At 39.3% G+C, this 23,633-nt stretch overlaps 5 protein-coding genes and 2 long non-coding RNA genes across 8 annotated transcripts in view; 3 read left to right on the top strand and 4 right to left on the bottom strand.

The window, feature by feature from the left end:
- Nucleotides 1-85, bottom strand: part of LOC134187052 (E3 UFM1-protein ligase 1-like) — a 7,039-nt gene extending 6,954 nt beyond the window's left edge. Inside the window, exon 1 of the mRNA XM_062655166.1 lies at nucleotides 1-85. This exon is cut by the window's left edge and continues 146 nt beyond it. Within this exon, the coding sequence (XP_062511150.1) occupies nucleotides 1-80 (80 nt within the window). The 5' untranslated portion in view covers nucleotides 81-85.
- Nucleotides 86-138: 53 nt separating this feature from the next.
- Nucleotides 139-3,816, top strand: LOC134186354 (sorbitol dehydrogenase-like). Its single transcript, XM_062654291.1, has 8 exons — nucleotides 139-222; nucleotides 456-489; nucleotides 904-1,068; nucleotides 1,488-1,647; nucleotides 2,117-2,301; nucleotides 2,509-2,687; nucleotides 3,203-3,324; nucleotides 3,529-3,816. The coding sequence occupies exons 1-8, from the start codon at nucleotides 172-174 to the stop codon at nucleotides 3,686-3,688; spliced, it is 1,056 nt and encodes a 351-aa protein (XP_062510275.1). The 5' UTR covers nucleotides 139-171; the 3' UTR covers nucleotides 3,689-3,816.
- On the bottom strand, nucleotides 3,705-5,984 carry LOC134186355 (metallophosphoesterase 1-like). Of its 2 annotated transcripts, none has more exons than XM_062654292.1 (3): nucleotides 5,444-5,984; nucleotides 4,606-4,981; nucleotides 3,705-3,950 (listed from the first exon to the last, which is right to left on the bottom strand). In XM_062654292.1, exons 1-3 carry the CDS (start codon nucleotides 5,969-5,971, stop codon nucleotides 3,829-3,831), a joined length of 1,026 nt encoding a protein of 341 aa, XP_062510276.1. In that variant the 5' UTR covers nucleotides 5,972-5,984; the 3' UTR covers nucleotides 3,705-3,828. The 2 variants fall into 2 exon arrangements, with proteins under 2 accessions (XP_062510276.1, XP_062510277.1); XM_062654293.1 differs by having other exon boundaries at nucleotides 5,618-5,984.
- Nucleotides 5,985-6,496: 512 nt separating this feature from the next.
- On the top strand, nucleotides 6,497-10,583 carry LOC134186353 (protein TFG-like). Its single transcript, XM_062654290.1, has 5 exons — nucleotides 6,497-6,732; nucleotides 8,784-8,867; nucleotides 9,104-9,265; nucleotides 9,326-9,529; nucleotides 9,960-10,583. The coding sequence occupies exons 1-5, from the start codon at nucleotides 6,498-6,500 to the stop codon at nucleotides 10,484-10,486; spliced, it is 1,212 nt and encodes a 403-aa protein (XP_062510274.1). The 5' UTR covers nucleotide 6,497; the 3' UTR covers nucleotides 10,487-10,583.
- A 13-nt stretch (nucleotides 10,584-10,596) lies between these two features.
- LOC134186352 (uncharacterized) lies at nucleotides 10,597-13,634 on the bottom strand. The gene is made up of 3 exons (XM_062654289.1): nucleotides 11,301-13,634; nucleotides 10,800-10,880; nucleotides 10,597-10,736 (listed from the first exon to the last, which is right to left on the bottom strand). Exons 1-3 carry the CDS (start codon nucleotides 13,614-13,616, stop codon nucleotides 10,608-10,610), a joined length of 2,526 nt encoding a protein of 841 aa, XP_062510273.1. The 5' UTR covers nucleotides 13,617-13,634; the 3' UTR covers nucleotides 10,597-10,607.
- A 3,269-nt stretch (nucleotides 13,635-16,903) lies between these two features.
- LOC134187303 (uncharacterized) lies at nucleotides 16,904-18,519 on the top strand. Its single transcript, XR_009971072.1, has 5 exons — nucleotides 16,904-17,080; nucleotides 17,715-17,836; nucleotides 17,908-18,011; nucleotides 18,086-18,139; nucleotides 18,197-18,519. It is a non-coding gene; the product is annotated as an uncharacterized LOC134187303 (long non-coding RNA).
- An 18-nt stretch (nucleotides 18,520-18,537) lies between these two features.
- On the bottom strand, nucleotides 18,538-22,886 carry LOC134187302 (uncharacterized). The gene is made up of 3 exons (XR_009971071.1): nucleotides 22,747-22,886; nucleotides 21,796-21,884; nucleotides 18,538-18,697 (listed from the first exon to the last, which is right to left on the bottom strand). It is a non-coding gene; the product is annotated as an uncharacterized LOC134187302 (long non-coding RNA).
- Nucleotides 22,887-23,633: the final 747 nt, after the last annotated feature.

The raw sequence follows: 23,633 nt of genomic DNA, 5'->3' as shown, positions 1-23,633 counted from the left end.
CTGTACACGGTGCTGCGCTGCTGTGTGTTGCGCAAAAGCGCCTGTAACTCGTGCACTTCAGCCCAATCCAATGCAGACATGTCGACAAATTCCCGGATATGGGAATATAGCTCGCGCATGCGCAATTGAGATTAGGTAGGATTTTTGTGTTGGTGTCGTGCTGAGGTGGTGATGGCATCGAATCCTTCTGCGGTTCTTTTCAAGACGGACGACTTGAAAGTGGTGAGGCAAAATCATTGGAATAATTGTAGAATTGTAAATGGCATTAGGTGCTACATGTAGAGTAACTTGCTACATGTAGAGTAACTTGCTACATGCACAGTACTGTAACTTGCTACATGTAGAGTAACTTGCTACATGCACAGTACTGTAACTTGCTACATGTACAGTAGACTGTATTAAACTTGCTACATGTAGAGTAACTTACTAGAATGTTGTGATGTTGTGTTCTATAGGTTGACAGGCCTATCCCTAAGCCCGCACCAGGCCGTAAGTCATGCATGCAGTGTGGCTGGTAGATGCATATTTGCTTAGCGCTAATTTCTCATTGTTGCACTTGAATGTACGAGTCACGTGATCTGGAAGTTTTTTTATCATATCCTCACTGAGCATGCGCAATTTTAATAACACTTGTGATAAAATTCATTTTATTAAAGTTTTATATTTTATATGAAATTTTATGAAATTGTAATTAAACTGTGATTAAATTTTTATCAAATTTTATATTAAATTTTATATTAAATTTTATATCACATTTTATATTAAATTTTATATTAAATTTTATATCAAATTTTATATTAAATTTTATATTAAATTTTATATTTTAATTTTATATTAAATTTTATATTAAATTTGTATTAAATTAATTTTTATATGAAATGTTTGTTTTTGTTTGCATTGTAGAGGTTCAAATTGCTATGCATCGTGTTGGTATATGTGGGTCTGATGTCCACTATTGGACACATGGTGCTATTGGTGACTTCATTGTGCGTGCTCCCATGGTTATGGGTCATGAATCTGCTGGCATTGTCAATGAGGTAGGGGAAGGTGTCACGACATTGAAAATTGGTGAGAAAATTTGTGTTAATAATTAAATAAATAATTATTGATTTTTGTAATTAATGTTATTGATATTAAAGGTAGTTTATAGATGGATATGTAATTATAGTATCACACACACACACACACACACACACACACACACACACACACACACACACACACACACACATCGTGACACACACACACACACACACACACACACACACACTGACACACACACACACACACACACACACACACACACACACACACACACACACACACACTTATCAGACAAATGTTATAATATTTATTATTATGAATCATTAATATTAATATATTAAACGACTGATTGATTTCTAACAATTATGAAGTTGCAATTGTGTTGAAGTGTGCTGATTGAATGGTACTGATGATGTTATGTTGTGATGTTGTATGATGTTCAGGTGATCGTGTGGCCATTGAGCCTGGAGTTCCATGCCGACGATGCGACTATTGCAAGACTGGCAACTACAATCTCTGTCCTGACATGAAATTTTGTGCCACGCCTCCTGTCGATGGATCATTAGCCAGATATTATGTACATGAAGCTGATTTCTGTTTCAAGTAAATGACAAATTAATTATCAAAATCAATAGTAGCAAAAAAATAATATTAACAAAAAATTAATATTTAATAAATAATTAATATTAACAAAAATTGACATTACTGATAATGATAATAATTCATATTAGTATTATTGTAATATTAGTAAAATTGATATTAATTTTTTATTAGTATTATTATAATATTAGTAAAATTGATATTAATTTTATATTAGTATTATTATATTAGTAAAATTGATATTAATTTTATATTAGTATTATTATATTAGTAAAATTGATATTAATTTTTTATTAGTATTATTATAATATTAGTAAAATTGATATTAATTTTTTATTAGTATTATTGTATATTACTAAAAATTGATATTAATTTTAGTGTAATTAATACTATTAGCTAATCACTTTACACATATGTGATCTAGAGGAAAGGAATGTGGATGGTAACATTACTATGGTGTGATTTGCTTTAGGCTTCCTGATCATGTAACATTAGAAGAGGGAGCTCTGCTTGAGCCTCTCAGTGTGGGCGTTCATGCTTGTAACCGAGCTGGAGTGAGGATGGGCAGTAAAGTCCTTGTTTGTGGAGCTGGTCCAATTGGACTTGTCAATCTACTTACTGCGAAGTCATATGGAGCATCAAAAGTAGTCATAACAGGTCAGTTGGTTGATTGGTCAGTTGGTCGGTCGGGTTGTTGGTTGGTCGGGTTGTTGGTTGGTCGGGTTGTTGATTGGTTGGTCGGTCGGTTGGTCGGGTTATTGGTCGGTCGGTTGGTCGGGTTATTGGTCGGTCGGTTGGTCGGGTTATTGGTCGGTCAGTTGGTCGGTTGGTTGGTTGGTTGGTTGGTTGTAACTTATTGTGTAGATCTGGACAGTAACAGATTGCAGAAAGCAAAAGAAATGGGAGCCGATTGTTGCATCCAAGTGAGCAGAGACATGACAGCGAAAGACATTGCTGTGAAAGTGAAGGAATATCTTGGCGATCTCGCCACACAGACGATTGAATGCACAGGAGCTGAACCAAGTATTTGTGCTGGAATATACGTGAGATGAAATGAAATACAGTAATTAATTTTAATTTTATTTTTCAAATTATTTTGAATAATTTTAATTTTATTTTTAATTATTTTAATTATTTTTATAATTTTGAATTATTTTATTTTTAAATAATTTAAATAATTTTAATTTTATTTTTAAAATAATTTAAAAATTTTAATTTTATTTTTAAATAATTTAAATAAATTTAATTAATAACTTTTTATTTTATTTTTGTGAATAAGTTTGAATAATTTTGATTTTATTTCTTAAATAATTTTTAATTTTATTTTTAAATAATTTAAATAATTTTATTAATTTATCTTTTAAATAAAAAATTTATTGTAGCCAATTGAAGTAGGAATGTTTAATCTTATTCTATTTTATTAATTACTAAATTATTAATTGATAATTATGCATATAATTATTAGTAATATTCTGTACAACAAATCTTATTTCAGACGACTGTGGCCACACCTATAAACAATGTGATTAATAAAAGTTTGTTTGTTTGTTTGTTTCAGTCGACTCGATCTGGTGGAACGTTAGTTCTGGTCGGTCTTGGCAAACCTGTGGTCAATATTCCCATTGTTGATGCATCAGTGAGGGAAGTAGACATCCGTGGTATCTTTCGCTACAGAAACTGGTAAAATGTACAAACAGTTACTAAGTAATTAGATATTTATGGACGTATGTTGCTAATTACCAAGTGTAAATAAATTAATTTATTAATAATTTATATAAAATAAATAACTTTTAATCAATACATAAAATATATAATAATAAATATATAATAAAATTTGCAAATAAAAATTCAGTTTAATTAATTAATTAATTAATTATATGTTAGCTATCCAACTGCACTCGAGATGGTTGCCAGTGGAGCTGTCGATGTGAAGCCTCTTGTTACACATCACTATGAGCTGGAACAAACATTGGATGCTTTCAAGACAGCAAACAACCCGACCAGTGGAGCCATCAAGGTCATGATCAAGTGCAATGTGGAATAACACACTGACGTCCCAGTATGTGTCGCTAACCGATTTCATTGTATTTGTAGTCATCACTCACACTTATATATTTGTTTTTGCTGCAAGTATATTCAAATGTCAGTTTGATATTAATCAATAATTTTAAAATCACGTGACTCCTAGCGTCTGAACCAGCATAGAAATGCGATGAAGATGATGATGAGGATGATGTATATGAACAGAGTGGGATATCGAGGTGGCAACCATAGAATTGTGTAGAACTGAGCCTTTCCAGTAGGTCCTACAATACGTACAACAATCATAAGTGATGACATCATCAATTAAAATTATAAAATAATAATCAATTAATTAAATTTATATCAATTATTTTATTGTGTATTTGGTTAGCAACATAATTCAATATTAATTAAAAATTTATAAAATAATAATTAATTAGTTAAATTTATATCAACAATTATTTTATTGTGTATTTGGTTTAGCAACATAATTCAATATTAATTAAATTTATATCAACAATTATTTTATTGTGTATTTGGTTTAGCAACATAATTCAATATTAATTAAAATTTATAAAATAATTAATTAATTAAATTTATATCAACAATTATTTTATTGTGTATTTGGTTTAGCAACTTAATTATCAATTGAAAATTTATAAAATAATAATTAATTAAATAAATTATCAACAATAATTGTATTGTTTATTTGGGTTAGCAAGTTAATTCGATATCAATTACAAATTTATAAAATAATAATAATAAATTAATTAAAATATCATTGTTTATTAAGATTTGCAACTTAATTCAATTAGATAACAATTAGACAATTCAGTCATTAATAACAATGACAATCCATTTATTACTTATAATTAATTATTTAAAAATATGTCAATAAAATAATAATTTAGTAATATATTATAATTAATATATTATTACCTAGCAATGCAGCCGCATATCCCATTCCACTCTCTGCTACCTGATAGTTACATGTTGGGACTGTATAGTCAGTCACATCCAGTGGTCCTTCCTCCTTCCCTTTATAGTGAGCAATACTCATCTCTTCAAGTTCAAACTTGTGCTTTTTGGCCTTATGAGTGTGACCACTGAAAACGACTCTCGGCCGTAGTTGTTTGAAGATATTGTCTCGAGCCTCACGATTATGTGAGAGCGGAATGTGTGAGAAGACAATGGGTGCATGAAAAGATCGTCTGTCTTCGTCTATGACGCCAAGAAAAAGTGAAAATTCTTTAAGAAAGTTTGTCTCATCTTCGTTTAAAGTTCCTTGATTTCGTAGCCAAATTACTGTATTAATCTGCAGATGCAATACACACAGACCAATTGAAACATACATACATTATTTGGATTAGATGATGCAACAAGTTGGCAGGTTGCACTTGAGACTGATTGACGTGTGTGTGTGTGTGTGTGTGTGTGTGTGTGTGTGTGTGTGTGTGTGTGCGTGCAGGTGTGTGTGTGTGTGTGTGTGTGTGTGTGTGTGTGTGTGTGTGTGTGTGTGCAGGAGTGTGTGTGTGTGTGTGTGTGTGCAGGTGTGTGTGTGTGTGTGCAGGTGTGTGTGTGTGTGTGCAGGTGTGTGTGTGTGTGTGTGTGTGTGTGTGCAGGTGTGTGTGTGTGTGTGTGTGTGTGTGTGTGTGTGTGTGTGTGCGTGCGTGTGCTCGTGCATGCGTGCAGCACAACCAATTTACACCACACCAACACAACAATAACCCAGACATCTAAGTGTGGTGTACAGTACGCACGTGCAACAACGTCACACCTTAACAAAATCCAATTCCTTAAAATTCACCACCAAATTCGGCTTCCCAAACTCCTCAACAAATCTCCCCACTTTCTTCCAAGACATCTCCTCACCATCATCCCCACCAATATCATGCCCACCAGGCAAATAAACCGCAGACACTCCATCAGGCACCGAAAACACTCTCCTCACCCTCTCACTATACAACCGGAAGTCAGCATCTGTTGCCCTGCTACCTCCATCCATCAGATCACCAAGGAAAACAACCATCTCTGGCTTTACGTGCCTGCAAGCGGCTGCAAACGACTGACTAAGATAACTGTCAGCATCCCAACGTGCTAGCATGCTCAGCCAGTGATTATCATTCTGCATGTTTGCTACATGCGCGTCACTGACGAGGAGGATCTTCACCACGTCGGATCCCATTCCTCGTTGAGGAAAGTCCCAGTACATTGTGTAGATGTAGAGCAGTCCATACTCGCCGATGAGATACGCGGTGGCGAAGCATAGAAGTAAGGTCGCCGCTCGTATTCGAGTAAACTTCATTTTTCGCCACACCCCCGTACATAGATCACGTGACGTCTAGAATTTTTGCAGACTTTGGGGGATTAATGATCTTTTGTGAACTAGATGTCTGAACGCCTTGCAATAACATTTAACGTAGAATGAACGGATAATGGTAAGACTGGGCTTCGTTTAATCACGTATTTTCTTAGTCACGTGATATTAGTCACGTGATAATATTTAGTCACGTGATATTTAGTCACGTGCACTGCATGTTAGTTAACATACTGATTGTCCTCTACTATGTAATACTTACATACTACTTACATACTAGTAGTATGTAAGATTAATTAATTAATTAATTAATTATTTAAAACAATCTACAAGATTTAATATCAAAACTGTAATTTCTAAACAGCGTTTACCATCTCAAATTAAAAGTCTAATGCTGTAACCTCGGCGCCCCAAACTGCACACAAATTTGGCAAAATTTCTATCTCAATTTTTTTCACACAAGGACCGAAATGCGAGGCTCATACCCAAAGATTAATATCAACATTACTTACTGATGACGTCTCGTCCTGTGTACGAGGCGTTTGGCAAGGATGCCAGCAATCTCTCGTTCCCTAGCGTCGACCTGACCGGCAACCTCATCATCAAGGCGCAACTCGAGCACGACATTCGTCGCATTCTCATTCACAATGAAGACATCACGTACGACGAGCTTATCATCATGATGCAGCGCATCTTTCAGGGCCGTCTTAGCTCGAGAGACGAGGTGACGCTAAAGTATAGAGACGAAGGTAAGGCCAGTATTTGTTGATTTTGTTGATTCATAGTTTCATCACGCCCGCACGAAATTTGATTCCCGGATGATAGTTGTATTGCGATTGCGCATGCGCGATTAAAGAATGACGTTATATGTAATAAGGGAAAGACATTGATGTCAATGTTGATCAACAGCCATGCGTATTTGTTGGACATAGAGACTCTCGTTACAAACGAAGTCTAATGTGATTTCAATGGGTTTTGATGAGAAACAGTCAGAAGCAGGGCTGTAGGAAACAAACAACAAGCACACACATGCACACACACATGAACACACACACACACACACACACACACACACACACACACACACACACACACATCATTATGTGTGTGTCTGGTTTTGGCCGGACCATGTTTCAAAAAATTGTACTTCCACCAGTCGACGATTGGCTAAAACTTCCGGTTGAAGGTATAGGTAATTAAATAACTACTATATATATATAATTTTTTTATGTTCGCTGCCTTAAAAATGTGGAGTGGGAGGTCATTGCGTATAAGGCAGCAGCGTCACATTCTGCTTAGATCAGGTGATCACGGCAGATGGAACTTGTTTGACTGTCGTCGTACCAGTAAACTGATGAGTTGAATCAGACAATGATTTTTGAGGCGCACGATTGCTCTTGTGCTCCATAACGTGCCTGAAACCTGTTCTTGGAGTGCGATTTGTCGCTCTCTCAAGCCTTTTCCCTAGACATTTAAGTTAGTGAGACCTGGCCATCGTAAATTCCCTATAGCTTTGCTACGCGATGTTCTGGAGAGACAATCCTTGGTATCGTTCGAAACCGCAGAACTTCCCATTTCTAATAGTGGAAACGGTTGACATCAATCTAGCAGCGGCTAGCGATAAGACGTCTGCACATCAAAGTTCCTGCAACCACTAATGATCTTTAAAGATGTGATCTAACTACTGGACAATGGCAGTCTCTGTACTCTGGATGTTTACAATGATGTATACCTGACACCATTTACGTCAATACAATTAACAGTAAAGATCTAAAGAGCACTCCTGGAGCCTGAACTTTCTCATTATCTACTTTCGTCGGTCAGGTCAGCAACGTGGTGTACGCACCGACAGCCAATATCACGTAGGTACTACAGTAGTTTTAGCTAGGAGTGACCTGTCAATGTCTTCAGTGCATTTGTCCACGTTCTTGAGCTAGTACATCAGCCACACCTTTGGATACGTAACCAAGAGGATGGAGGGCAGAGAATTAGTTGTCAAAGTCTGGTAATGATATGGAACAGCCCGATCTGGAACCTGCATTATTTGACACCTAAGATGATCTAGTATTTACAGTTTAATCATTGTGTTGTTGTTTGTTCATCAGTAGTAACATTATTTATGTGACATTCAATTCCAAGTGTGCACCTTCCATGCCTTGTGAGATTCATGGTCAAATAATTGCTAGAGTAGCATATAATCAGGTATATAACACGAAATGTTGAAAAACTCAATCACTCTCCTAGCTCTCCTGAGGTCGGGTCAGGAGAGCGATTTGTTACACTCCTGCCATTTTTGAATGTTAAGCACTGGTTGAATGTTGTTGATGTAGCAAACGTGTTTGTCAACAGTGAGCACAGGCTGAGACAATTCGGCCGTTTTGTCGATGAAGATCTTCGTCTCTGATTGGGATAGTTTGCATTACAGTATTTTTGGTAAACGAAAGTAACAATAGATACGGTATACTGGAAGACCTGTGGACTACACCCTCTTTAATGTGCTATCCTTGGACCACGCCCTTTTAGTGCACACTAGGCTGGACCATTTTCAAAATGCTTCCTGCGGCCCTGAAGGTTGGAAACTGTCACCGAGTGGTGTGAACATCCAAACTTGATTTTTGGATAGTGTACTATGGACGATGCATGGAAATATTGTAATGATGGTTTGTCTGCCCGTGTCATCTTGAGTTCTGATGAGAAAATATGAATCAACAAATAGTGGCCTAACTGAGGTGTTGAGGTGTGGTTGAGACGAGAGGGTGTGGTTGTTGTTTGTGATGGTTGGATGTTTTGTTTTTTGTAGATCGAGATTTGGTGACGATAGCGGATAATGCCGATTTGACGCTTGCCAAACAGTCGAGCAAGATCTTGCGGATTGTGTTGCTGGGTGAGGTTGTGTGGATGTTGGGAATGACGAGTTTCTTGTTGGGTATTGCTCAAGGGATGGCTGCTGTTGTTATCTGTCTGTCTGTGTTTGTTTTTATTGTCTGTTTGTCTGTCTGTTTGTCTGTCTATTTGTTTGTCTGTCTGTCTGTGTGTCTGTCTGTTTGTTTGTTTGTCTGTCCGTTTGTTTATCTGTCTGTCTGTCTGCTTGTCAATGTCTGCAATTTGTGTATTGCTCAGTGAATGGCGAGCAGTGGCCATCAGAAATTCACGTTGATCCCGATTCACTTTCATCTGTGAGAGAAGAACTAATCAAGATTCGAGACCAAGTGAATCACATGCTGGACAAACTCAGTCTTATCGAGAATCAGAAGAAACAAGACAGACAAGCAACACCTCAAGGTACACAAACATGTCGACTATCATGTTCTCATTGAATTAAATTTTTGTAATGGATGTTAGCCGCAGGTGTGCAAGAACTAAAGCCAATAGAAAAGCCAACTGCTATTACGTCTGGAGTAGATGCAGCAATGTTTGATCCTTTCAAGCCACAGACGATTGAACAGACAGTGAAAGACATGCCAATGACATCTGTGACTCAACCCACCGCTCCGTCAATGGCTCCAAGTGCAACCATCATGGACTCATTTGATATACATCCAATGGGTATGCAATACACTTTATATAAATTGATATTAATATCAAATAAATTGATGTTAATTACTGAGTATTGAAATTGTTTATAACATTAATTAATTATATACATTTGTAATACTTTATTTATTTATATAAATTAATGTTAATATTAACTAGTACATAGTAATTTATTATTTGCATGAAATTATGATACGTTATGATTAATATCAAATAAATTTATATAAATTAATATTAATATTAACTAGTACATATAAATTTATTTGCAATGAAAAATACCTAAATATTAATTAATTTAATTAATTAATTAAATACACGACATTGTATTTGCAGCAGAAAATACATTATAATTAATATCAAATAAATAATAAATTTATATTAATATTAACTACTGCATGTTAATTTATTATTTGCAATGAAAGATACAACGGCTTTTACACAGGTGCAGCTAGTGGCGCTTTCCCTGGCAGCAGTGGCACCACACAAGACACTAGTCATCCAATAAATGTGCCTCCTGAACCACAACAAGCATTACAGCCAACACATCAGCAAGCACCACGTGCTGCCTCTTCAGTCATGCAACAACAGCAGCAACAGCCGCCGATCCCCCAACAAGCACCAGAGAACTATCGTGCGCCGGCTCCTTCTAATACAATATCATACGGAGCGGAGGGTGCATCGGCTCAACCGTACCCTTCATCGTCCGCACAATACATGCAATATCCCCAACAACAAACACAACAGACGTCTGCTCCACAAGCGTCCTCCTACAGGTACCAACAACGACCCGGATTGGCATATCAACCGACGGCAGCATCGACGTATGGGATGACGCCGAGTGGGCCGTACACATCTCAGCCACAACACACAGGACAAGCACCATCACAAGTGCAGGGATATAATCCATACTCGCGGGCTGCCGGGCAACAACAGCCGGGATACGGATACTACAACACGCAGCCATATTAGCAGACATGAATAGAAATCGTGTATGTATGATATATGATTTGCTTGATGCTGATGATGCGGTTGGAATGAATACATACACAAATAAGTTTGTCTCGATGATTATTGTCAACGTGTATGTGTGTTAGAGTAAAGGCAGACGGACGTTGCACAGTTTTTTGTGAAGTTCTGCGATTCGTGTGTGCATGTGTGACTCTGTAGCGTGTTCACTTGTCGGTGTAGTTCGTAGGCTGCTTGCTTCGGCCCAGATCATCTGTGAAATAGAGATAATACGTGTGAGGCAGAGGGAGACGAATGTGTGAACATCATTTCTTACTTGGACTTGATCGAGTGCTTTCTGGGCGTCAACGACAGACATTATTGGTCTACTGGATGGCTGTAGTGTTTCGGTGTTGCCCTGTGGAAGTAGGCACACGGTTAACAGGACAAGTACTGGTATGTTGGCTTAATTAAAATGAGTCTGTCTGTCTGTCTGTCTATCTGTCTGTCTGTCTGCCTGTCTGTCTGTCTCTGTCAGTCACCTGTCTGTCCATCTATTTGTGGGTGGGTGCGTGTGTGTGTGTGTGTGTGTGTGTGTGTGTGTGTGTGTGTGTGTGTGTGTGTGTGGTGTGTGTGTGTGTGTGTGTGTGTGTGTGTGTGTGTGTGTGTGTGTGTGGTGTGTGTGTGTGTGCGCGTGTGTGTGTGTGTGTGTGTGTGTGTGTGTGTGTGTGTGTGTGTGTGTGTGTGCACACCATTTGTCTCCACATTCCTGTCTGCACTAATTATCATCCTAAACTATCCCTTTTTAAACCAACACAATGACAACAGACCAACTAACCTGAAAGCGAGCCATTACAGCTGCCCTAACAGACTCCAGTGTTGCATCATCATAACTTGAAATTGTTAACTCGACATCTCTAGGTGCCATTCCCTGCGTGATATTCTGTCCCAATCGAGCTTTCTCAACATACACAGCTTGCAAGTCAACACACATATTGAGAGGTGTGAGGAGTTTAACACTCACGTGTACCCCAAAACTCTTCAACTCCATTTCACTGCAAAGTGCGTTCTGTTCGAGTAAACGACGAAGAAGAACAGATGGACCCCTAACCGTTGAACTAGAATAATCAACTGAAGACGTCAACATCGGACTAAGCCGCGAAACAAGAAGATTAGTGACTTTGATTGCAGCCATAGACGGGCGTGATGCTGCTAGGCTTTCATCAGTTGATTTGTTGCCATCTGATTTGTGTTCCTGTAACTGATCGAGGAGCATCTGAATGTTGCTTGCTGTTTGAAGGAAACTTTGCTGCACAGGCAGAGAAGCCGTCCGAGTGTGTGGACGAACAAAATCAAGAACATCCAGCTTCGTTGTCTCCACATGAATTGTACAAGCAGACACGTCAGTCGTACCAACAGGTGTGAGAGAGAAACCATCAATCAACGACGAGGCATTATAGTGAAGAAGACACCGCACACTCATCGAAACTAAAGAGTCTTGTGACCACTCAGGAAGCGAAATTTCGAACTCGGCAAACATGAAAGGTTTCAAGTTTTTGAGAGGAAACGACCGTGTCACACTCGAGACGGATAACTGACGCATCGAGGTAGGAAACAGAGGCAAACGTGGGACAGACAGAGAACACGTCGTATCGTTAGTCGGATGAATTGACAGAATGACAAACCAACCCGCAGGTAACTCATAGCTTGATGCATTTTGTATGTAACACTTGATGTTTGCTTCACATCCCGGTAATCCCTTGTCTCTCACCACGGGTATGATAGAGATTTTTAGTGGTGCCGTTTCGGGTTGAGACTGACCACGATGAATGTCCAGAAAGTCACACAAAATGTTCATACTGATGCTCACATCTCTAATCGCCGCGTCGATTCTTGTTTTCTCGCTGTCAACACGATGCATCTCGTTGGACGTTGCCCTCAAGCTGGCGAGAATCTCGCTAAGTTTCTGTTCGCCTGCTTTAGTTGACAGCTGTTTTAGACTGTCTCTCTTTGTGTTTGCTTGGAATTCAAACTGATATAAACGTCGAGATTGTGTGAGTGCAATGCACGACTTCGTGGCAACACCACCAACTGGACATATCCAGGTTGCATGAGTTAGAGACAAAGGAATTGACTTTAAAGTAAAACAGTAAGGTATTTGCCGTCTTTGTGGTTCCTCCGTTTGTCCCATCGATGGAGTCAACACGACTTTTTCTCTCATCATTGTCTGTTCGTATTCTGTCTGTACTAGACTGGATACGTACGTATCAGTTTGTGTGGCATGAATTAGCCAATGAAATGCTACCACACATGAAGCAGTGACGGGACTGTCAACATTGTATTCATGGAAGACAAGATGATTTCCCTCATCTGCCATAATCAACATGATTCGCCCCAAACAGCCAACAACAACAATACAATTGCAACTGTGCGAGACAGGCTGAGCTCCTTCGGTGGGTAGAACGGCTGCATGCAGGGACTGTGTGGGTTGGTCAATGCAACAGACAACAGGAGGGTCAGTCTGCACGCCCCAGTCAAAATCAGAGTCCGAGTCGCCATCTCCAGGTGTAGTCTTCACCACAAGATCCGATACAGCAATACATCTGACAACACCATCACCACCACCGTACAATATGATGGCCGTACTATTGCCAGCATCCGATCCACACAGACATGAAAACAGCCGACTGTCAATGGACGTCATGCCAAGCAGCGACTGCTGAGAATCAGGCAATAAACATAGAAGAGGTTTAATAACAATATTAGTGACGTCATCACAAGGACTTTCGTCTGTTAGTGTTCTGTTGTTGATTGGAAAATGTAGTTGCAGTCGAGCTGTCTTAGTAAAGTTTGTTGTGCTCTTCACTCGATCATAAACAGAGAGACAGTGGGTGTACTGACAACGTTTCAGAATTGCCATAAACGTCTCTGCTACTACAAAACAGAAAACACTTTCCTCAACAGCTACAAGGTATTGGTCATCAATATCCCGGATAATGTCATTTATTGTTGTTTCTTGCCCTTGGAGAGAGTGGAGCGGGATTGTCCAGATACGTCCATCGCAAGTAGCAGCCATTAATGTTTGCGTATCAGATGCAGACCACACAACTTCCTGACTAAACCTGAAAATCATTCCTGCTGCATCACCACACATCACATGCAACACATTAGATCTCCTGAATGACAAGTAAATTTCGCCCTCGCTACACCAACCGCCACTCGTCACAGAAGAAGAACCAAACTCGCACAGAATGTGGAAGTCGGTCGCCATAGCACAGCATACGGGACACAGCAAAAGTGTAAATACACTGCATAGTCGAATTAACGCATCACACACTTAGCATATGCTGCTAACCTCGTCACTCTAAAATTTCCAAGAACTTTCTGTGACAGAAAGGCCTTTCTATGGAGTCTCCTGTCGTCTACTTGAGCGTATCCAGCCATCAGGGTTCCGATTCCGACTCTAGTCTCGATAATTGTGATGAAGACGAGACGCGAGAGAGTCGAGATTACGTCGACTCGATGCATGGGGTCAACGTTAACGCTAGGAAGCCGAAAGGCTTTGGAAGACGGACAATCATCGTTTCGTCGCTAGTGTTGTTGCTTTTGGCTGCTGTGGCACTAATGCTCTTGAACTTTCATTGGGTCCCGTACTACAGTATGATCAATCCTTTACTACACTGTGCTGCATCTAACACTGTTGATAGTCAATGTTTGCCGATATCAATTTCTATGTCATTAAATACCATACCACTGTCGTTACAACGGAACTAAGTGCATACCTAGACTGTACGTATACATTTCAATTGTCTTGATCACGATCACAAAACGACGACTACCTATACCAGACCTTTATACGTAATTCAGCTATGAGCCTCTAAGAAAAGGAACTTTGTAATAGTCACGAGACTTGGCGAGTAGCGTACTCTAAACGTATAGGGCTAAACCGACTTTCGGTCTGGGGACTATGTGTCTGTCTGTCTGGCTGGCTGGCTGGCTATGTCTGTCACGCTACAGGAATGTGCAACGTCTCCTTAGTGTGACCCAATCACGAAGCATTAATTTTTTTATGTCGTACGTGGCAACCAGAGACAATGGACGAACAGCCAACAGTAGGCGCGAAACTTCCTTGAGAGAGTTTTATTACGAAAACGGTGTAATTTATGTTTGCGATTGCTAGGATTTGTCGGAAATAAACAACAGAATTCACATGTCTGCAACTGCTGACCCAAAATCGATCGCTTTCTTGGTTTTACAACATTTATACGGGAATCTAACATTACGTAGCCTTGAGCGATTTTATGACCCGTATATGATGATCCTATAGAGACTATTTACGGACTTTGCCGTCACGCGAAACAACAGTCGCTACGTAGGATTTTTAGATACATTTACAGGTAGCACGTCTAGAAAGAAAATAGCGTGTATATTCATGATTCTTCGCGACAACTACTCCACCGGGTAGCGTTGGCCACAAGTTTGGGGGGATATAAATTAGACCGAAGACCACGGCCATTTCTCACACAAAGCCACGCCCATTTTCTACTTTTCTACCTCTCGGTTTGTAGATATCTAAGTAATTAGCATCAATTTCAGGTTGCAAATAAATTGTGAGACTGAGTACCGTCAATGTGCCTTTAAAGGAGTGGAAACACTGTTACCGTCCGTGCTCGTTGCGCCCGTAAAATTAGATCGCATCTCGATGACAATAGAATCTAGAAGACCAATTCAGTGCAAACGACGTTGACCAATTTTAGCATTTCGCAATCTAGCGAGCAATATAGGTCTAGCTATAGTTTTTAATTAATAGATAGAATAAACCTGTGGAGAAAGTACCGTGGAGTGCAAGCAAATCATTAGGTAGCGGAGCCGCAGGAGATTCCATTCTCCGGTCAATCGGGTTGTCGACCGTAATTAACTACACTTACTTGAAAAAGAATTGATGGCTAGGCTTCTGCATGCCTTTTTGATGCGGTCTTCTTTGACTCTGCCATTGCCGGATAGCGACGTCTCAAATAAGTGATGGTCACGCGCAATTTAGGTGTCCACAACTTCTCGACACTGGTTTTATCATACTGAAATAATGATATATATTGTCACAGACATATAGCTAGCGTCGTTGTCCATCGTCAACATACTACTCTGAGATTAAGAGGACTGTCACTGTCTAGTAACTTATAGCTAGAGTTCTGAAGCGAAGTGACACGCCCAGAATGTTTGGGGGCTATAGCCTCCCCCAGTCCCCCGACGCTACGCCGGTGACTACTCCATTCACTTAGTGTATGCGTGGTGTTCAGGACTTTGAAGGCTCATAGCTGTAGAAGCGACGGTGTAAACACAGCTTCTATTACTAGTCTAGACTACTAGGAAGTTTGCATGTTTACTTCCATAACAGGGTTTCAACAAATACGTATTTGGAAGCTACGAGTCAAAGGAATGGGACTTTGAAGAAGTCACGTGACTTGCGAGGAGCGGTATACTAACGGGTTCTATTTGACCCAAATCTCTGTGGCTGGCTGGCTGACTATCTATGTACGCCAAAAATGACCATATATGGGTGTCACGCTTCAGGAATGTATGGTATGCAAGCGAGTGACCAATCACGACGCATTATTCTTCTTTGTGTCGCACGCGGCAACGAGGGACAATGGCCGGGCAGCCAATCACTACGCGCTGTTCAACATGAGAGAACATCTAACCAGAAAGACGTCAATTTTTGATCAGAAACAACAGAACGTTGTATTTCAAGTAGCGCTACCTGAAAATCTACGAGCATCCAATCTTGCTGCCGTAGTATGCACAAACGTGAAGAATAGAGTAGTGCGCGTGTCACGTACGGGACTTCCTTGCCAACGCGCGTTGCCAACTACCGATACTGTACAGCTAATGTACGTAAAGACATACAGAATCTATAACTATAGCTTTGGAAAAATTAGAACCGGCTTCTATCCTGTCTACGGTCGACAGCAGGAGCAGTCGGCAGCTGCGGTGTTTGGATACACTCTGCGTACGTACAGGAGACCGATTGGGGGAAGATTAATTAATTTGCTTCACTCCGGATAGAAACTACTCCCAATGAGAATTGCTTCGTAGCTTTCATTTGAAGCGAAGCTCGACGGAGGTTCACGCATTACTAGTGTATACCTAGGACTCGGCGTTTCAGTAGACGGTTTTTTAGATCTGAAATCTCCGTTGGACGTGGTGTACTCACCTACAACTAGTTTCAATATATTTGATGCTTGATTGCTACTCAGCACTGTCTTCTACACTAAACTGTTGTGCTTGGTGAACAGCCTTTGATGTAGCTTCGAATTTCCAGACCAGAGAGAGCGTGAACTCTAGCCTGGACGACGCGAATTCTTTTTTTTTGGGCTCCGTTGGGTGTGGCTTTAGCTGTTCCCGTATGCACTTTCTCGCGGTTTGCAGTGGTCTGGTAGTACGAGGCTCGGCAGTCAATGGACATCTTGCAACCGCGATTTTGACATAAACGAAGTGCTGTCTTTTTGCGCACCTTTCGAGCAGTAATCTGCGCCGTTTATTGAAAGGGAGCCTCAGTTTTTGTCGTCTGCTGAACGTGGTTTTCTCGGCACAAATCAACTTCAATAAATTAGACGACAGGTAAAGTCATTTATAATTACTATTCTTCGCAGTTAAGCAAATTTTCATTGTTTATAAAATCTTTTTTCTGGTGTGATTTATGCGTCAATATTGACACTGTTGCATGCACTGCATACATCAAATCATGTACTATTTATTGCAATTTTTTTCTGTGTGCAATTAATTAAATAATATGCAGAAAAGTGCAAAGTACTCAGGTAATTTAATTCTATTTCACAACTACTAAGTTACTAAAAAGATTTATTAACAGATAAACACTCTAATAGGGTAGTATACAATTATAATAACAGCATAGGATATGTGTGTGTACACAATATTTACTAAGCATTATCTAGTTGGATAAACACGTACACAAAATAATATACTCTAATAATCATTACTAATCGGATCATTTAATGTAAACAACATACTAATTACTAATGCATAGAAGATGATGATGATGATGATGATGATGATGATGATGATGATGATTAAGTTAAGTTGATGGTATCAGTCATTGTGTTGTGACACTTACTCAATTGGAAAAGTGTCATCTCATAGCATTGGTACATTCAAGACACATTAATGCATGAACTACTATCGTCCTAGCAATGATTGGACAAGAAACTCCCATCTTTGCCTCATTTGTTTCTAGTGTATATATTGAGTAACTGGTATTTCATTGGGGTGGACAAGGTCTGTGACTGTTGTTGTCGACAAGAACTGTCTGGCTTGCTGCATTCTGGGTGTTCTAACCATTACTAATGGCCATATGAAGTACGGTATATGTTAGCCTGCATGTTAATGTGGCAGCTATGGCAGAACCTAACATGTGTGGTTGTACTTAGAAATGTGAGAGCGTTACCTGGGCCATCAAGCTACACCTGGTACTGAAATAATCCAGGTAGCCAAGCATGGTGTTTGTCCTTTTGTTGGCTATGTCACATTACTGGTATGTTTAATATGGATATTTGTGATAACCATTTGCCTGTCTTGAATCTGTGTACTTTGATGATACAACTGTAGGTTGATGACACTTGAAAGACACCATGTATGTGAGACAACAGCAAAATCAACATGGTGAGGCAAAATGACCCGTAAGAGAAATGGTAGAATTAAAGCACAATTGTTATGCAGGTCCTTAATACTTCTAAAATGATCTGTTGCCAGCCAGCTGACAGTTGTTTGGCTGAAATTCTTTGTCAACACTATTAATTAACAATGAGTTGATGTCTGCTACTTGTTATGAGTTCATTTGAAGCCATGCTCTAACTAGAAGAAGGAGTCATGATCAGTGAAACCTGCACTACTACAGAAATGGGAGTGATGAAAGTAGTCTTAGTTGCTAGTTGTACCAAGAGGACAGTTGTGACTTCAGATGTGACTTTAGATAAGTATACTTTGACAAAGTATTACATTGCCTTTAGCAATAAAATGTTTGTCACTGCTTTTCTTGCATATGCATTGGATGTCCACAAATAATCATGAGTCATTTGACTCTTGTTAGAACTACAATTATAATAACGTCCAAACATTGTGGTCAGATCTATAATTTGTGACTTGTAATAGACAACTTCCATTGTGTATGTGCAACAGCAGCAGTCGCTATTTCTTTTCTCACAGGATGCAGATCAGCATCTATACACATGATGCAGTCAAAACGTAGACAACAGCTACTGAATTAAATGAGAATTTATTTAATTCGCTAACATACCACAATGCAAAAAAGATAACAGCAAGTAGCAGAGACAAGAAGTTTGGTGCACCAAAGGAAGGGTGTGAAAGAAGCACACGAGACAAAAAACAGAATGTCCATCCAATCTGTCTGTTTCAGTATTAGCAAAACAACATCCCTTAAAATACCCACAGTATGTATCCATGCTCTGTCAAATTACACTTCAACCACAATCATCCACTGCACTCAGGACATGCATTAAGTTTTCGACCAGTGTCACAAGAAACCAAAGATGAATACATACGGCTATTTGAGAACGGAAATTCTGCATCCAGTGCAAGGCATGCGCATGTGAGACATCTACAATTGGAACATGATGGAAAGCCAAAGACTATTAGCTAATCGACCCACAAATCCTAATGTTCAAGATGTCGAAAGGCTGTTTCGAAACTGGAGAGAATCTACAGTGGGAGCTGAGAATGGCAAGGCCATGTTTGAGAGGTTAGACGATGAGGTAAACAGGTACAACAAGACTGTTGCTGCTGATGGTGGACAAGCATAGATACAGAGGTACACTGCCACTCTGAAACAAAGACAGAATGGAGACAGTGAACTGCAAGAACATGCATATTCCAAGTCGAAGGTGGACCAGCAGCAACTTGAGAAACCATTTATTCTTGCCATCGTTACCCCTCTCATGGCAAGAGCGCACAAGCTTGTCCGACAAGCAGGAGAAATGGTCTTCTGCGATGCTACTGCAAGTCTGGATAGGCTAAATACCCCTGTTTTTATCATAAGTGCAGCAACTGCTGCTGGAGCTGTACCATTAGTTGTAGTGATGACTTCAGGAGAAGATGTAGAAACTTTAACACAGGCTTTTGAAACTCTCAAAACAGTTTTGCCATCAGACGCATTCTTTAGTCGAGGAGTAGAAATAGGGCCCATGGGATTTATGACCGATGACTCAACAAGTGAACGGCAGGCCTTGAAAACAACATGGCCTCAAGCTACACTGTTTTTGTGTGCCTTTCATTTTTTGCAGAGCACTTGGCAGTGGCTATGGAATTCAACGTCAGGCGTTGCTGGTAATGACAGACTATTGTTTATGAGCATGGTAAAGGAGCTGTTATTCATAGATTCTTCTGAAAAGTTGCTTGCTGCTAAACAAAGAATTGACAGTAATGTAAAAGTTCAGCAAAACATTAAGTTCCAAAACAGGTTGCTGTCCTATTGGGAAAGGCGTGAAGAATGGTGTGTTAGCCTTAGAAAAGATTTTATAACTCGAGGAAACAACACAAATAACTACTCCGAGGCAGCAATTCGCATTACTAAAGATACAGTATTTGATTGACTGAAGGCCTACAACAGTATCCAGATGTTCCAATTTGTTACAACAACAATGGATCTCTACTACAAACAGCATTTGCTTTCTCTGGCTAACAATCGTCTTGATAACTTCGTTGCTCTTCGATTTACCATTTCACGTAGCACAGCAGATACAGTTTCATCTCATACCATCCAAGCAACTGACTCAGATGACGTATTTCACGTTCAAAGTAGGACAGACAATCAACAAACATGGAAAGTGGATTTGACTGTAGGAACTTGTACCTGTCCAAGAGGAAGAAACGGTCAGCCATGTGGACATCAGCTGGCAGCTTCATTAAAATACAAACGTCACTCTTTAAATAAAATACCAACATCATCAGTATGTGGCCGCCAACTGTATGCCAAAATAGCAATCGGAGAGGCAGCACTACCAGTTGCATTCTACAGCCATCTGCACCAGAAAGAAGAAGACACCTATGTGAAAGATCTAGGGATGCAACCAGAGTGGAGTAAAAGAACTGAAACATTTCCAAGCTCTCAACACACAGAAATTGAAGACCAAGAAACAACTATTGACTATGAACCTGCATCACCAGAATCTGATCATGCAAGTGAAGACCCACAACAGCATCAGAGCCACACCACCTCTAGCAATTTTGAAGACACTCTAACAGATTTGACATACGTCATGACAGACATTAAGAAAGGATTGGCAAGTAGGGACACTGTATTTACAACAGCTATACGAGAATTTTGCAGCCAGTACAAAAAAATTAGAGGTGCTGATGGCAAAGAGAAATCTTACACAAAGCCATTGTTAATATCTGCTCTGCACAAGTTTGGAAAGGGACACGGACGTAAAATCAGAAGCAACAAACGCACCATTACAGTACAACCAACAGCTGTAAGCAGACGAGCCATTAAAAAGTGTGGAGGAAAACCTCTTAAGGCTGGTCGTCCATCATTAATGCAGAGAAAATCAAACAACACCAACATGAAAAACTTATGTCGTCACACTCTACCAAAAAGAAAGCTCCGGTCAAAAAGAGTTCACAGTCTTCAAACAAGTATTGATAATAGGAGACAGAACGCTTGCTAAAATGGCCGGTATCAAGCAAAGTGTGGTGCTCTAGCACACAATAATTGTTTGCCTCCTCTTGTTTGATTCTTGTCTAGATTGATTACACAGTTACTTGTTCTAACTTCAGTTTGTTTACATCAGATAGTTGTGCATTTTTGATTTGAGTAAAGCAGTGACTCACAAACTTTACTAATGTTTGCCTTATTGCATGATTTCTTTCTTGTTTGTGCTCTTGCAAAAGTAAGTAAATTAGTTTTAGTCGAAACGATTGTGCAGACTATTTGTCTTAGAAAAGCATTGTACAAGAAATACTTTGCCTAATTCTCCGTCAGCAAAGCATGTAAGGAAATTGAACATGTAAGAACAACATGTAAAAAATAGGTTCTTTTAATAACACATTTAGAAATTATTCAAAGTCCAAGGTAGAGTTCACCATTAATTAATTAACATAACAAATTTCACTTTGACTAATGGCTATACAACTATCTGTAAAAGTAAGCAAATATAAGGTTCCTAGTCATTGGCTGCAAACATATATCATGAGAATTCTAAACGCAATTCAGACTGTACAAAAAAATTAAGCTGCCAATGAAAGCCATTCTAACAGCATTTAAGTTCCATGTAACATTTAAGTATTAAGTATGCCGTTACCCCTGACTTTGGCCAAGTCTCTAAGATTTTCCTGCCTTTAGAAGAACCAGTTGGCACCTGTCTGATAGGCCTTCTGTTAGACTTCTCCCCTGTACAAATACTCTATTTCAACTTCCTTACACCATTACACACACACACACACACACACACACACACACACACACACACACACACACACACACACACACACACACACACACACACACACACACACACACACACACAGAGTATACTAATTATATAACTCAGTTACTGTCATTCATGTCACCAACCATATAACAACCAATGCCTAGTTTGAAATATAATGCCAGTTGCTAAAATGCATATCCAATGTATACACCTATAAGTGTCACAACACAATGACTGATACCATCAACTTAACTAAGAGTCATTAACTTAACTCAAATTAATAACATAATTTAATTTAAACCAATGTTAGCTCTAAATATAGATTACCTCAATAATAGCTGTGTGACAACCAGCAGTGTTATCAATATGTCATCGTCATCATCATCATTATATTCTATGCATTAGCAATTAGCATGTTGTTCACATTAAATGATCCGATTAGTAATGATTATTAGAGTATATTATTTTGTGTACGTGTTTATCCAACTAGATAATGCTTAGTAAATATTGTGTACACAAACATATCCTATGCTGTTATTTTAATTGTATACTACCCTATTAGAGTGTTTATCTGTTAATAAATCTTTTTAGTAACTTAGTAGTTGTGAAATAGAATTAAATTACCTGAGTACTTTGCACTTTTCTGCATATTATTTAATTAATTGCAAACAGGAAAAAAATTGCAATAAATAGTACATGATTTGATGTATGCAGTGCATGCAACAGTGTCAATATTGACGCATAAATCGCACCAGAAAAAAGATTTTATAAACAATGAAAATTTGCTTAACTGCGAAGAATAGTAATTATAAATGACTTTACCTGTCGCCTAATTTATTGAAGTTGATTTGTGCCGAGAAAACCACGTTCAGCAGACGACAAAAACTGAGGCCCCCTTTCAATAAACGGCGCAGGTTACTGCTCGAAAGGTGCGCAAAAAGACAGCACTTCGTTTATGTCAAAATCGCCGTTGCAAGATGTCCATTGACTGCCGAGCCTCGTACTACCAGACCACTGCAAACCGCGAGAAAATGCATACAACAGCTAAAGCCACACCCAACGGGGACCAAATAAAATTCGCTGGACCAAGTGGATACTAAAAAAATTATTTCGGAAGTATTTATCAATAGCGATGCTAAATGGTGTCTAACAGCGAAGGATCGTTTTATCTAGATCAACATATCATTTGTAAATGCCATGAGATCTCACGAACAAAGGAAGAGACGTCTGCCGTGTTTGCGGCGATATCTTGGTAGACGGCATGAAACGAGGACTCTTTGATTCTTCGGCAGACCGCTAGCTAGTCTAACCGCTCGACCAGTTGTCAAAGGCGATGGTCTGGCGACGCTCTGTGCATGTCCTCTCACCGCAAGCTTGAAAATATCGAAGAAATGAAGCTGAAACTAAAACTAAGATGTGTGCGTGCAGAGTCTAATGATTGTTCTGACATGCAGAGTCTAGTCATCGTTCTGGCATGCAGAGTTTAGTCATTGTTCTGGTGTGCACTTAGCTATGGCAAGCGAAACGTGACTTTATTATGAAAATATATATACACTGAAATTTTATATTTATGATCTGAAACGCGCGCACATATTTAGTCACTGGACGCGCGCACATATTTAGTCACTGGACGCGCGCACATATTTAGTACGAGCGCATATTTAGACACTGGAAACGCGTGCATATTTAGACACTGGAAATGCGTTCAT

This window comes from Corticium candelabrum, chromosome 11 (assembly GCF_963422355.1).
Source record: "Corticium candelabrum chromosome 11, ooCorCand1.1, whole genome shotgun sequence".
Classification (NCBI taxonomy): Eukaryota; Metazoa; Porifera; class Homoscleromorpha; order Homosclerophorida; family Plakinidae; genus Corticium; species Corticium candelabrum.
The sequence above is the reverse complement of the archived record's forward strand: the minus strand, read 5'-3'. Positions and strand labels throughout refer to the sequence as shown.

Excerpts from the sequence above, each read along its gene's own strand:
- LOC134186355 (XM_062654292.1), bottom strand. The coding sequence starts at position 5,971 with ATGAAGTTTACTCGAATACGAGCGGCGACCTTACTTCTATGCTTCGCC. Across the intron at positions 4,982-5,443 it reads AGGAATTGGATTTTGTTAAG|ATTAATACAGTAATTTGGCT; the intron begins GTGTGACGTTGT and ends TTGCATCTGCAG. Across the intron at positions 3,951-4,605 it reads ATATGCGGCTGCATTGCTAG|GACCTACTGGAAAGGCTCAG; the intron begins GTAATAATATAT and ends TACGTATTGTAG.
- LOC134186352 (XM_062654289.1), bottom strand. The coding sequence starts at position 13,616 with ATGTGTGGTGATGCAGCAGGAATGATTTTCAGGTTTAGTCAGGAAGTT. Across the intron at positions 10,881-11,300 it reads CTGTAATGGCTCGCTTTCAG|GGCAACACCGAAACACTACA; the intron begins GTTAGTTGGTCT and ends CTACTTCCACAG. Across the intron at positions 10,737-10,799 it reads AAGCACTCGATCAAGTCCAA|ATGATCTGGGCCGAAGCAAG; the intron begins GTAAGAAATGAT and ends TCTATTTCACAG.
- LOC134186353 (XM_062654290.1), top strand. The coding sequence starts at position 6,498 with ATGACGTCTCGTCCTGTGTACGAGGCGTTTGGCAAGGATGCCAGCAAT. Across the intron at positions 8,868-9,103 it reads CTTGCGGATTGTGTTGCTGG|TGAATGGCGAGCAGTGGCCA; the intron begins GTGAGGTTGTGT and ends TGTATTGCTCAG. Across the intron at positions 9,266-9,325 it reads CAGACAAGCAACACCTCAAG|CCGCAGGTGTGCAAGAACTA; the intron begins GTACACAAACAT and ends AATGGATGTTAG.
- LOC134186354 (XM_062654291.1), top strand. The coding sequence starts at position 172 with ATGGCATCGAATCCTTCTGCGGTTCTTTTCAAGACGGACGACTTGAAA. Across the intron at positions 223-455 it reads AGACGGACGACTTGAAAGTG|GTTGACAGGCCTATCCCTAA; the intron begins GTGAGGCAAAAT and ends TGTGTTCTATAG. Across the intron at positions 1,648-2,116 it reads GAAGCTGATTTCTGTTTCAA|GCTTCCTGATCATGTAACAT; the intron begins GTAAATGACAAA and ends GATTTGCTTTAG.